This window comes from Cyprinus carpio, chromosome A5 (genome assembly GCF_018340385.1).
Source record: "Cyprinus carpio isolate SPL01 chromosome A5, ASM1834038v1, whole genome shotgun sequence".
In the NCBI taxonomy this organism is placed as follows: Eukaryota; Metazoa; Chordata; class Actinopteri; order Cypriniformes; family Cyprinidae; genus Cyprinus; species Cyprinus carpio.
The window spans coordinates 38,593,469-38,607,769 of record NC_056576.1 but is presented as its reverse complement, the minus strand read 5'-3'; the positions used below and the strand labels follow the sequence as shown (position 1 = coordinate 38,607,769).

The following is a 14,301-nucleotide window of genomic DNA, read 5'->3' as shown; positions in this document are numbered from 1 at the left end:
TTTTATAGAAAACTCTTTTTAAAAGATATTCGTTTTGTATAAATTGTATCTTAATTTTGATCAATGTTTTATCAATCAATTGCCCATATTTAATAAATAAGAAGCAAATATATAGCAGACAATGTAATAACCTTAGTGTAATTGACAGAATTACTAAAAAATATTTTTGCTACCTAAAAGTTAAAGATTTTTTGTGTCACGCATGCATGCATGTCTATTTCCCTCATATTAAAATATAAAACGCATGTGGACTGATATTTTTCCAATGTCTGGACTCCTTTATTAATAGAGTATATAAACAGACGTTTCAATATATTGGTATTAAATGCATTTTCTGAGAATTTATATTTCAAGTTTTTACTGCAAATGTCGAAATGTGCGCTCTTTTCGTCCATCAGTGCTTGAATCACTGATCACATTAGAATAAAATATCTCATAATAAAATACAAAATCGACTGATTTATGAATGTATATGCATAGTTCTCATCAGTCGGAAATATAGATAAACGCTTTCATTTGTTGTATTTTTTTGATCCTGAAAGAAACACCAGAACAACAAAAGAGCGAATGTTGTACATGGAGTCTGTACGGTGTTATGCTTCTTACGCGGACTTTTGGGACTCAGTTTTGAACTGGTGTCAAGGCGCAATGAATGAAATGCACAAATGGTAATTAAATAGTACCCCTGAAATGAACGAATGAATGATGAATCTGCTTTTATGTAATTTTTCCTTTTTTTCATTCAGAATATTCACAAATGTGTTAGCTATGGAATTAAATATCTGATATTCCGATTGTCAAATACATGCAAGTGGAAGTGTTTTGTTGTTTAAACAACTTTATAACGATCGCGTTATGCGCAATATAATTTTATGATACATATTTTAAAATAGGCTTAAATCAAACACATTTTAATTCAGATTCTGTATATAGCTATATGTATGTATATATATATATATATATATATACGGAAAAACAAAAACAACGAAAAAAAAAAACAGCTGGCTGACCCCTAGAGGGGTGCTGCCGTTTTGTGAACAAAATCTGCTGTTGCCGCCATTTTGTGCATGCGAACTGGTGACAACAGTGACATGACGGAGCGTTGCCGTGGCTGCCGTTTTGTGAACAAAATCTGCTGTTGCCGCCATTTTGTGCATGCGAACTGGTGCGTCCACCACTTCAGTCACAGATGCGGTGTCTTGTTTCTCCTCCGCGACACCCACAGTAAATAAAGAGCCAACACACAACAAAGCATAGTCCAAAAACTGACAGAGTGATGCACGCGGACCCTCGCATCTAATCGTAGGCTGTAGAGGTTGATTTATGCCATCACAGAAAATTTAAATCAAAATAATGTACGGTAAATCAGAATAGTCAGCAATGGCTAAAAACTCTATAAAATGGTTCTCCAGTGATCGTGGGCCTTGCTTAGTGGCGAATAATATTCTTGTTGTGTCCATACCTGACAAATGTTCATCTGAAAAGCTGCTGGATCCTTGTGGGGCCGAGTGTTCTGTAACGGAGCCGACGAAGCGTGAGGCCTATGGATCCATGTGCAAAGCTTTATTCTTAAACATGGTCAAAACAGGTGAGGGTCAAACAATGGGAAACAGGTATATTGAGGGCAAGACAGAAGAATAATCCAAAACGGGTGTGGTCGATCGGTGGCTAACAATATCCTGAGGGTGAAGCAAACAGGAAAATCCAGATAACAGCAATAGTCCAGGCAGGGGCAAACAGAGTCCGAAACAGCAAGGCAAAAGAGTAAACCGAAATCACAGGCAAGAATCTAAACACAGGAAAACATGCAAGGTGAGACTAAACAAGAACTGGCTCTGTAGAGTAGCTATCGCTGAATGAGGGATGGTGTGAGACTGATTATATACTGTGTGTGATTGGTAGCAGCTGTGTGTGATGGGTTTCAGGTGAACTTGTGATTAGTGCAGTGGAGCATGGGAAATGTAGTCCAGGGTGATGTGTAATAGTCTGAAGTTCATGGATCGAGTTACCAGGTGGGAGAGCCGGCAACAACATACACAACCGTGGATGTAACAGTGGAGAATGAGGGCACAGAGTAAAGCCCCACCCACTGTACCACCGCTGAGGGTGAACTGAGGCAGGATTCAGGGGACTTAATTGACTTTTATTCAGAACTACCCAGTCTTCTTCCGTAATCTGAAATCTCTGTCTGTTCTGTCACAGCCAAGGAGGCCATTTTTTAACCCTCTGGAGTCTAAGGGTATTTTTGGGGCCTGGAGAAGTTTTGTCATGCCCTTACATTTGTGCTTTTTTCAGTTTCTTATAAATATCTAAATGGCTAAAGTCTAATCTCACTGTAATCAGGCACAAACTGGGCTATAATAATATGTGAGCAGCATGTATATACATGATTATGTTTTTGAGAAAAAAAAAAAAAATGTTATGCGTGGTTAGTGAAAAACTAAAAATGTTAAATCACTTGAATAAGGCAATAAAACATACAGAACATTGGTTCCCGGGACTTTTGAGAGTAGGCGTCAACTATCATGAATATCATTGTGATTCACACCTGAGAAGACAAAGGCCTGCATAATGAGCTGCATAATGAGCCTTTCAGTCAGCTGCATCACTGAGAGGGATGAGTTACAAGAAAGAATGTAAGGACAAAATAAATGTATATAATTTTATGTTTGTAGTTTATTTAGAAAATATATAAAATTATCCCACAACATAATTTAATATTCACTTGCGAGTGCAGATAAACAGTTTATTAGGAACAATCAAAGCTGACTTTCAAACTGATTTTTTTGCATCATTACTCCAGTCACACAATCCTTCAGAAATCCTTTTAACAATCTTATTTTCTACAAAAAAACATTTATTGTTATTATTATCATTATTATTATTATTATTATTAATGTTGAAAAGAGCTGAGAATATTTTTTTTTTCAGGTTTTTTAGGGGGGGATAAATTGAAAGAACAGCATTGTTTGTTACATTTGTTACAGTTACATTTATTTGTTACATTTATATTATTTACATCAAGCTTTTGAATGGTATAGCAGTGTATATTGTTATTGAAACTTCATAATATTTCACTTGATTATACATTTAGTCAGGAATTATAGTTTGGAAAAAGTCTTTGAAAAAGTCTAACTAGTAAAATGTTTACACGTTATGTGAAAACTAGTACAAGTATATAAATAAATTAAAAAGAGACTTACTCATGTTTCTGATCTCTGCTGAATAAAGTGCTTCATTCTTTTTTTTCTGAGGAAATCCAAATCTCAAACCCTCAAACACATCACATCTTTTTGGGGTGAATTATGTCTTATTCCTCTCATCGCGAAGCAAACAGTAAAATAAAATAAAAAACTTGAAGAACAGTCTCGCTGCGTTGTCGTCTGTTTATGTGGGCGTATTCAAGCCGCACGCTTCAGTGAAACATTATCATCTCAAAAGCGCGTTCAGCGCGTGGGCATGGTCACATGAGAAGATAATGAAGGGAGACATAAAAAACGGACAGCGCGTTGTTTTCATATGGATTACTTTATCACAGAATATGTGTTTTCGGCAGCACTTGTTTAGTTTAAAAGTAGACATGTCAGGCTTTCTATAGATATATCTCTCATGTCTCTTCGTTGAGTATTCACTGAGTTACAGTTCATTTTAATGACGCGTTTGTAAATTAAGATTAGCGCAGAAAAAGGCTGCAGACAGCACACCTTGTTTGTTATCTTTATTTTTTAAGTGCACAAAGTTTTGTTGTTATTATGTCTGTATACAAAAAAGTAGACCCTTTACAGATTCGATTGATGTATTGCTCTTATCTGTACGATCAAAGTGTAATTTAAGTTCTTTTCGGGGTTATCAGGAGAAAATGCCTCAAAACGCGTATACGCGTTAATCGACTTCAGAGGGTTAACTGTCTGTCTGTCCCATCACGACCATGGAGATTGTGCCCAAACTGTTTGTCTGCCCTGATCTATCTAAACTGTCTATTTGTCCTGAACAGTCTGTCCAGTCTGTCCTGTCTCAACCATGGAGGTTGTTCCCCTATCTCTGGTGCTCCCAGTGCTGGGAGTGGCCATCTGGTGTGTGTGGGCATCAAACACCATCCCTGAACCCCCGTACTGCTCAAAACAACCCACCCAGACTCCCTCTCCCACCACCTCTTCATCAGTCCTCACCACCACCTCCGCTGTCCCCGTCAGCCTCTCTGCTCACCCTCAGCATACTATCGGTAATGTGGGTTAGCATGGGTTTGCCAGTCTCCATCGGCATTGTGGCTGGAAGATCCCTTGTATCCGCCTCCAGCCTCAGAGTCCCAGACTCCACCTCAGCCCATCGACCCAGAGGCTCCACCATGGCTCCTAGCTCCCCCATCTACGCCCACTCCCCCCACTCCTCCTCCTCGAGTCATCCCACTTTCTCATTATTCCTCATCACTTCTTTTAGTTGTGTATGCTGTTTGTGTTAGCCTGTGTTTTGTATGATTCTTCATCATCTTGAAAAACTATTAAGTGTTATTTGGATTACCTTTGTCTTTGTGTGCCTTCCTTAACATGAACATGACATATACATAATGCATTTATACTAGAACTGTACTGAAACAGAGTCATATAACAGTGTGATGAGAGGGCGGGGCCAAGAGATGTGGGAACGGAGAGATGCCAGTGGAGTAAATGCTAATGCTTGACACCTGTGCCACTCACCAGTCTTGAGTCTTACAGAGGAGCTCCAGAAGGATAAAAGGAGGAGTGATGACAGTGTTGGACGAGAGAGGACAAGGCCTGGACTTTATTTTGTGTTTTGGTTCTGTTTGTTTTAGTTTGAATGTTTGAATGTTGAAGTTTTATTTGAATGTTCGACGGTTCCCACCTCCTTCTTCCCATTACTACGAACTTTGTTACATTGGTGCCAGAGAGCCCTCGCTGCTGAGGGGGGTCGCGGTGCTGAGGAGATCAGGCAGCAGGAAGAAGTGGAGACGGCCCAAGGCGGTGGTGCTTGAACGATGGAAGACGAGGTGAAACGGAGGGCTCGCTTCCGTGCTCCTGGGTTGAGGAGGGGTGACTGCCATCCAAGAGGGAGCCGAGGAGTCGGCACCGTTCGCCAGGAGGCCGGAGCCTGCTGCCATTCGCCATGATTGGGGAGTAGCAGGGAACGGGGGACTCCCTGCCGGCTTCCCTTGCCAGGAGGTGGAGGAGCGTTGGGCTGTCCGCCAAAGATGTCCAGTACCATCGCATGGCACCGCGAGTGAGAGCCTCTCAGCTGGTTGAGGACCAAGCGGCAGTGTGTCTGGGAACCGGACTCTCGTCTCTGTCTCTCCTCATCCTTCCATCTCCTTTCCTCTCACCTTGTCTGTCTCTCCTTACCCCCAGGTATGCTGCGGCCACCATGATCGGCTTCCCCGGAGGGGGGAGGGGGGAGTAGAGTTCAGTCTCGTGGGTACCCCCCGGCCTGCGAGGGGCGATGGCGGTATGTGACGAGAGAGGGGGGCCGAGAGCCGTGGGACCGAAGAGGCCGGTGGAGTAAATGCTAATGCGCGACATCTACGCCACCGGTCTCGAGTCTCACGGATGAATAAAAGGAGGAGCTCTGGATGAATAAAAGGAGGAGAGATGAAAGTGTTGGAAGACAGAGGACCAGGCCTGGACTTTATTTTGTGTTTTGGTCTTTTGTCACGCTATTTTGTGTTTTTATTTTATTATTAAAGTTTTATTTGAATGTTCGCCGGTTCCTGCCTTCTTCTTCCCGTGACTACAAATTTTGTTACAAAGTTTCAAATAAATAAAATGCAGATATCTGTTGGTGGCATTTACAAAATTTATATTATGTATACAATATCATATTTAAAGGAATTAATACTCAAAAATAAAATGTATTATTGAAAATACAGGGGTGTACCCTCAAATAAAAATAATGTTTTCAGAAAAAAAAAAAAAATTGTTTTTGGTACAGCAGTGTGTTTGTGTGTGTGTGTGTGTGTGTGTGTGTTAAACAGTGGTTTACCAAATAAACTATGGCTCTGTCTTTAAATATATTCATATTGCAGCAACTGGCTGCAACACTCTCTACACACTATTTATCGTGCTGTTATAAATGGGGAAAAAATTAAAGAGCTTGCACTTTTGGATACAAAATATTTTTCTCACTGTACTTTAAGACGCAATTCTCACTATTAACTATTAACTACAACTTCTGCCTCAGTAAGCTCCTAATTTGCTGCTTATTAGGTTTGGTATGGAGAAGGGTTAAGGGATCTATAATATGGTCATGCAGAATAAGGTATTAATATGTGCTTTATAAATACTAATAAATAGCCAATATGCATGCTAGTTAATAGAATTGGTCTTTAAAATAAAGTGTTACCAAACTATAATATTGCAAAATGTATATTGTCTACTTCTGTTTGACGTACATGTGTGCACTGGTGCTCGTTTAGTAAAATCTTTGTTTAGCGTAGACTTGCTTGCGGTCAGGACGAGCCTTTATGAACAAATTTTGAACATTTACAGATAAGGATTTAATCGTGAGATATCAATTGTGTGCTGAGGAAAATCTGAAATGCATTAAGCAGCACACATATCAGCAGGACAAGCTATTAAACAATATGCTTATGAGAGAGTTTAAGTGCTCAAAATAAAACGTGTCATGTTTAAGACAACAGATCACGCGCTTTTTCAGCAGCAGCTCACTCTGTGTTTTGATTACACAGTATGTGTCATGTCATGCCAATAACCTGATTTCCACTCTTTTCTCTTAATAAACCAACTGACCAAATAAGATCTGACTCACTCTAATCGCTAATTAAACCAGGCATCAATAATCACAAGACCGGTGTCTCCCTAAACACAAATCAGGTTCACTCCAGCAAACACTCTCCTCTGTTGCCGATACACGTGTATCACTGAATGGCTGCATTTGAATGTCTATCGTTTTAAGAGTCCAGATGGCATCTCTGCAGAGCACTGAGCTGTTAGTGTGACCAGATCTGGCTCACAGGGACAAGAGCGAGTCTCAACGTATACTGACACATCACAGCGCTTTATGGACATCATAGCATTCATTAAGTACCGACAAATCATGAAAAATAGTTTCAGAACTGCTGTTCTGTTTTATTAGGGCTATTAAATGCTGAAATCCAAGGTGCCGCTGAAAAGTCTATTTCAAAGAATAAATATAAAAACATAACATTGTTTGCATCTAGAAGTATTAGTATCTGTATTTAATCATTTGCTCGTAGTTACTTTGTTCAGCCTTTACCAGCTCAGGTATCACTATTAATGTTTTGAGCGCAACTCATCAACTTGAATGAATGAATGAATGAATAAAGGGTAACAACACTTTATAAAAAGTATGCAGAGACAAAACACTTCTAAATTATTTGAAAACTATTAGTTAATATTTAATTCATAGTTTATAAACTTTTGTCTCTACATTGGTAATACATTAATATGCCCTGGACAAATAGTGAGCTCTTCATTCATTGTCATGGTAGTTAACAATTTATCATTGTTTAATTGGCTCATATGTGTCGAGTTAGATCATGCTTTATTATCCTTTGTTAACAACTTGTTAAACACGTTACATATTTAAACCAGTAGTAAAGGAGTTGTTAATGGTTATCAGGAGTGTCAGGAGCTATTATTTTAAATTAGGTTACAGAAAATACTAAATTAAAACCAATAACCAACCTTTATTAGACATCAATTACATTACATATGCAGAAAAAATGTACAGTGACAATAATTGCATAAAAGTGTATGTTTTTGTGTCTGTACAAAGGTATGTTACAGAAAATGCATACAAATACTCATGAGATCGAGTCATTTGAATATATCATTTAGAGGTACAATGCAATGAGTAAATAAACAAAGGATAAAATCATTATCAAACTCTTAATAAGCCAATTAAAAAATAATAATTAGTAAATTACAAGTGACAATGAATGAAGAGCTCACTGTATAAATTATCAATTAACTACAAACTAAGAGTTTGCAAATGAATTATAAGTGTATAAAGTGTTTGTGACAGATGTGTGAGATGACAGAACTGTCTGTGTGTGTTTTTGTGTGAAGCTGGAGGCGTGTTGGGCCGTCAGGGAGATTCTGGATCTGAAATGGATGATGACACTCAACTCAAGTTCTACACGGAGCACAGGGGCCGGCGCCGCAGCAAAGGTAACTGCCTTCGTTTACCCAACATTCACTTACATCAGTCGCTTTGCACATGAAACCGGAATACAGATTTCCAACCACTGCCAAGTCTCAGAATGCATGATTCTCAAAACACTGAAGTGTGTAATAAATAAAATATGTTTTATGAAAGTTGAACATTACTTAAAATATTTTCATTTAGATCATAAGGGTTTCAGCTGTGAAAAAAAGAAGTGGGAACACCTGCCATGAACAAGTGAGGATTACTCTGGCCACTATACATGTTCTTATTTTTATTTATTTTTTTTTTGTTTGTTTTTTTCTTAGGTCAATAAATGCAGAATATTCGGTAACGTCTTTTACTGTCATCTTATACGGAGGTTAAGGCACCTTTTACGAATAGAGTACACAAAACAGAGCCTGAAAATGAGTGAATGTTTTTTTTTTTTTTTTTTTTTTTTAGTCAGTAGTCAGCCAAAATATGTTTGTGTGAAGTTGTGTGAAATATAGCACATAGCAACTATACTGCACTGTGCACAACAAACAAGCTAAAACATGTGAAAGTATGCAATGAAAGTCAAACATTTAACTGGACAAACATTTACAGCAAACTCACTTAAATACTTCCAAACCAGAAGCCAAAGACATCCAAATAATGAAAAGTCTAAACAGAATTCTCTTAAACAAGGTCCTGAACTCACAGACTATAACTCTTTAAAATGAGAAAAAAAAAAAAAAAACAACATTATAACAGCAACATTTTAGTGGCATGGACATGCAAAGCAACCAATCTATTTATTTTATTTTATTTTATTTTATTTTATTTTATTTTAAAAGTATGAAGCAAATAATAATTTTCACCGGAAAATGTCATCCGAACAATTAATTTATGAATAATTTGTAATTCAATAAATTGTGCTATCAGTGGTGATTAAATCTAATCATTTCTTAGCTCATATCACATCAAACCATGCAAATTCTTATTGTTATACTTTGTTCTCAAACTGTTAATGTTGACATCATCATTGCGTGGCTACGTGTATTAGCGTTACCTGTAGATTTCAATTTCTGTACAGTCTGTACATTTAGCATGTGCCATGATAGCTGTGGTTTTGAACCGAAAACGTTAATATAAATTGGTTCCAGGCCCACAGATCAATTTATTGGAGCAATGGATTTATTATTTTAAATTATTTTATATGTGTGCGTGCGTGTGTGTTATGTTACAAATTAAGTTATTCTAATCTTGTAATCTTCTAATTCTTGTTGGTTGAGCATAACATAACAACATTATTAAATTATTAAATTATATTAAACTGAAAATCACGTTTAATTTAAAAGATGATGTTTTATAAAGTTTTTATTTTTTTAGTGTGTCTGAAAACATTATATTCAGTTTGCACTTAAATATATTATATTAAAATATTTTATCAATCAATCAATCAATCAATCAATTATTCATAGCTCATATTTACAATGATATGAAGCCTCTTTTCTAAAAACTAGATAGATAAATAAATAAATAAATAAATAAATAAATAAATAAATAAATAAATATCTAAGCACTTTCCAGGTTAAGCATTCCTCTCAAAGACTTTCCCAGCTAACTAAATGCCATCCGAGGTGGATTTCGTTTGAAGTAATTTAAGTCACACCAGGATCATAGTTCACTGTGTGCTTCTTTCTGAATGCCCGCTGACTTTTTTTTTTTTCTTTTTAATCTGATTGCTGTTCAATGTCACACTGCTGTATAAACGCTGCGTCACATGCTGATGTGATTTCACTTCACAGATCAACCTGAGCTGCTTAGTTGTTTTTACACAAAGTGGAAAATATTAGTTTTCTGAAAGGAAAAATATATGAGCATCTCGGGACACTGTGAAAACAAATGTATGATTATATGACTATGTGGCATTATACAGGTCTTCAGTGGCCAAATGTGTTGCTGCTTTGTTTATATCCAGAAGAGAAGAACTGGATGAAGCTGCTGCACACTTCAGAGAAAACATAAGCTCCTGAACATGTATCCTGTATGAGACAAAAAAAAAAAAGGTCTGACAAATAAAAATTTACAAAAAAGTACAAGTTAAGAAATGAAATGCTTCCAAGAAGTAATTTTGTTTTTCTGTTTCAACAATAAATCATTGAAAGGATGTGCTTACCATTCAAACCTCAGGATTCTATAAACTGTTTTATTTTATATGAATGTACATTTATTTTATGCATAGTTACCAAGCCAATGTGACAACTAACCCTAAACCTAACCTTAACCCATTATGACAACATGTCATACAGTTTAAAACCTTGATTTGATTTAATTTAATTTAATTTTATGTTAGATTATATTTAATCTAATGTGTAATGTCTCAAAAGATATTTTTATATAGCTTCAAAAATGTAATGATGCACCAGTATTTGCCCTATGTTTGTAAAGTGACACTGATTAAATTTCAAGACTAGATTCAACTTTATTGTCATTGCACATGTAAGGTACAAGGCAACGAAATGCAGTTAGCATCTAACCAGAAGTGCAATAAGCAGTAAGTACAGGATATACAGTGTCTACAATATGTTACAAATGTACAATAAATATACAGATAAGACAGTACTATGGACATAATTTACAGATTTTTTAAATACTATCAGCATGATATACAGATGGGTGTACTATGAACATACGATACAGATGGATTATGTAATAAGTGTATGTACACTACAAGCAGAAACTATGAGCATATTAACATTATTTACACTAGTGCAATGGACAGTAAAAAGTGCATAGAAAATATTCCAGTGTGCAAATGGATCATTCAGATTAAATCAGGGATATTGATGTTAACTAAAACTAAAATTAAACCAATTTAAACTTTTAAGGTTTTTTTTTTTTTTTTTTTTTTTACAAGGCAACATTTCTAATTCAATTATTATTAAGTTTATTTAGATAGGGACAGATACAAATAACATAGATAAACTTTGACAGTCATCTGATGCATGTATCATAATGTTTTTAGCTAAAGCTAATTTATAACACTTGTCCCAATTTAAAATAATAAAACTAATACATACAAATTAACAATCTATATAGACATGAATAAAAGTGCTAAAAACTGACAACAAACCTATTAAAATTAAAAGGAAAAAAAAAAAAAAAAAAAATATATATATATATATATATATATATATATATATATATATATATATATATATATATAAATAAAATTCAAAATATTAACAATGTGTGTTTAATGATACTGAAATAACAGCAGTTTAAACGTCCACTGATGTTAAAGTGGTGGCTCGTGAATCGATGCAGCAGATCATATCACAAACCTAAAGGTACACATCAAACAAAGCCAAATCTCTCAATGCAAAGCTGCTCACCCTGTCTGCAAAAGTGGAGGAGGAGGAAAAATCAGTCGCTTCCTGTTGTTATTTTACCAGGGATGAGAAACAAACAGCTCCTGGTAGAGATGATTAGCCCAGCGTGTAGCATCAGAGTCCTGCAGTCACACTCATCTATCACCAGCTTTCAAAATGGCCCGCTGAGAATTCATGAAGATGCACGAAGCGGCGCCTCACAAGAGACAAACATCACTCTCAGACTGTTTAATCGCACAATGATGAATTTAATACCAAAATATGAACTATAAACTGTAACTGTGTTTCAAATCCCAGTGAGCTGCGTACCTGTACTAGATGGCATTTAAGGCTTCACAAGCACATACTCTTTAATGCTGTTCTTTAAAGCTAGGCAGCATTTTCTCAAAGTCATTAATATTTCCATACAGCTTAGGCTCTTTAGGGAAAAAAAAATGTGCTTTAGAGTTTTGCAAAACTACAAAAAATACCAATACATACATTTCAATGCAGTTTCCAGCTGAAATGAACTCTAGTGACAGTAAAACACCAACAAACATTATGTTTTTGCATGGTTTCTTGCACAATATGTATGTTCAAAAATGCTCAAAACACTTTTTCCCATACTGCATGATTTGTAAACTCATACTGTACATCTTGATGTTTGCATTACATATGTTTGGCTTTTCTGATGTAGTAAACTTGCTCGATAGCACACCCGGTACAGCATTGCACTTGTTTTTTGAAGCAAGGTACGAGTCCCATGAAACACGAGTTACAATAAAAGAGCTCAAAGGCTTGTAGAAGCAAGAAAAAAAAATTACATGGTTGCTTCAGCAAATGTGTTTTATCTAACATTTGCTTTTGTTATCACCATCGGTTAGGTTTAGTGAAGTGGCATGCTAATTTCAAATGTGATACAGAGACCTTTTAGCACCACTTGCCACACATAGAGTCCCAAACTGCCACGATACATACAACAACCGAGGCAATAAAACATTGCAAGATTCATGTTTACCTGTTACAGAGAAAATAAAACATGTTTATCTCCACTCACTGGACATTTCACTTTGAAAGTATAGTGTAACATGCAAAAATCAACATAATGGTATATTTTTGGCAGAAATGTTGCAACAGGCCTGGGTTGTTTCTACCACATGCTGTTTCCATCACACCTCAAATTATGTTCTGTGTTTGATAAATAATAATAATAATAATAATAATAATAATAATAATAATAATAATAATAATAATAATAATAATAATAATAATAATATCGTGCTGTTAAAACTAATATCATAGCTAACATTCCTAAATACTCCTAAATTCTCACAAGCATGCATATTACCAGCATACTACCATACTATACCTAAACTTAAAAACTACTTAACTAACAGTTAATAAGCAGCAAATTAGCCATTTATAAAGTCACAAGGCTGGTTAGCTGTAGTTGTAGATATTGTGATTGCAGACAGGAAGCATCTTTCTTCCTTGAAGGCTGTTCAAATATTGCGCTGAATGCTGAGAAACACAAATTTATTTCCGGCAGCATACTTATATTGCCTGTTTGTTTTGAAAGGCTCTTAAAAGAATGAAATGGACTTGTTTTGTAAGTTTCCCTTTTAGTGAAGGACTTGAGACTGTGATATTATAGTCCTCCTCCCAAAGCAATCATCACACTATTGTTATTGCTCACAGTTTTTTCCACCAACTCCAGTTGCGCCTTTTCCCAAACCGTTTGTGATATGGATGTGAATGATACCTTAAATCATACAGCTGGTGAGAGGTTTGTTGTTACTTTTCTGAATGGTCATGCTTGAAATTTTTACTAGGAGTATGATAAAACCCATAGACCTACATTAAACCCAAGCCATATCTACAGACCATAATATATATCATTATATAGATTTGGTGCAGACAAAACATGTTGCGGTGGGTATTGCACAAGCAAGCAACACTCATTTATTCATTTTATTCACTGTTATCTTTCGCAGTGTGTTCCCCCTTGCAAAACTCATAGTTAAAAGAAATAAGAGAGAGAAATTGCCTAGGAAATTTATTTCGCTGAGTTTCAGTCCTTTTCATTGTGGTAGTGTCGGTCTAAATCGATCAGTGGTAGAACTGCTGCAAACCAGGAGCTCTGAGCAGAAGGGACAGAACAGGGTTCATTATTGATTCCTCAAGCCACTGTTTGCTCTTATGAGCCGCTATAGCCATGAATTATCCCTCAAACTCCATCTGTGCTGATGGCAGAGCTATATTCAAGAGGATGTTGTGGGTGTGCATTTGTACGTTTGTGTTTGTGAATCTAAGCAGTGGTTGACATGTTTTATATGTACAGTACTGTATGCATGAGCATTATCAATGCACAGCCAGTGGTGTTATTGAGCATTGTGTGGTAGATGCTCTCTAGCATGAAGGACACACAAGTGTGAAGCTCTGCTAAGCTTTGTCAAGGACTTGCTCATTCACTTCTGAAACCGGAGAGAAAGAGAGAAAGTGTGTGTGTGTTCAGCGTTAACATGCTGTTGTGTTCATACATATGCTAATGTTCTCTTAGGTCTTTCACAGTGATTGAGGCCTGTTTCACATTTAACGTTGTGTCATTGTACCCCATTATTTCAGTGACTGTTCAATGACTAAACACTGCAATATTCCTCCCTTTATGTATCTTTAACTTCTGTATGTATTAGTCACGCATATGAATCATATAATTTGTCAGTATAATGGGATTTCTTTAACAAAAAATATATCGGGGGAAAAAAAATAGCTGGTTCATTTTAAGGAAGCAGTGCCATTTAAGCTA

At 36.3% G+C, this 14,301-nt stretch overlaps 1 protein-coding gene across 2 annotated transcripts in view; it reads left to right on the top strand.

The window, feature by feature from the left end:
* Nucleotides 1-14,301, top strand: part of LOC109067613 (astrotactin-2-like) — a 539,141-nt gene that overhangs the window by 278,549 nt on the left and 246,291 nt on the right. For both annotated transcript variants that reach the window (XM_042757176.1, XM_042757175.1), the window contains one exon: nt 8,061-8,162. In XM_042757176.1, coding sequence (XP_042613110.1) covers nt 8,061-8,162 — 102 coding nt within the window. The remainder of the gene's footprint in view (nt 1-8,060; nt 8,163-14,301) is intronic.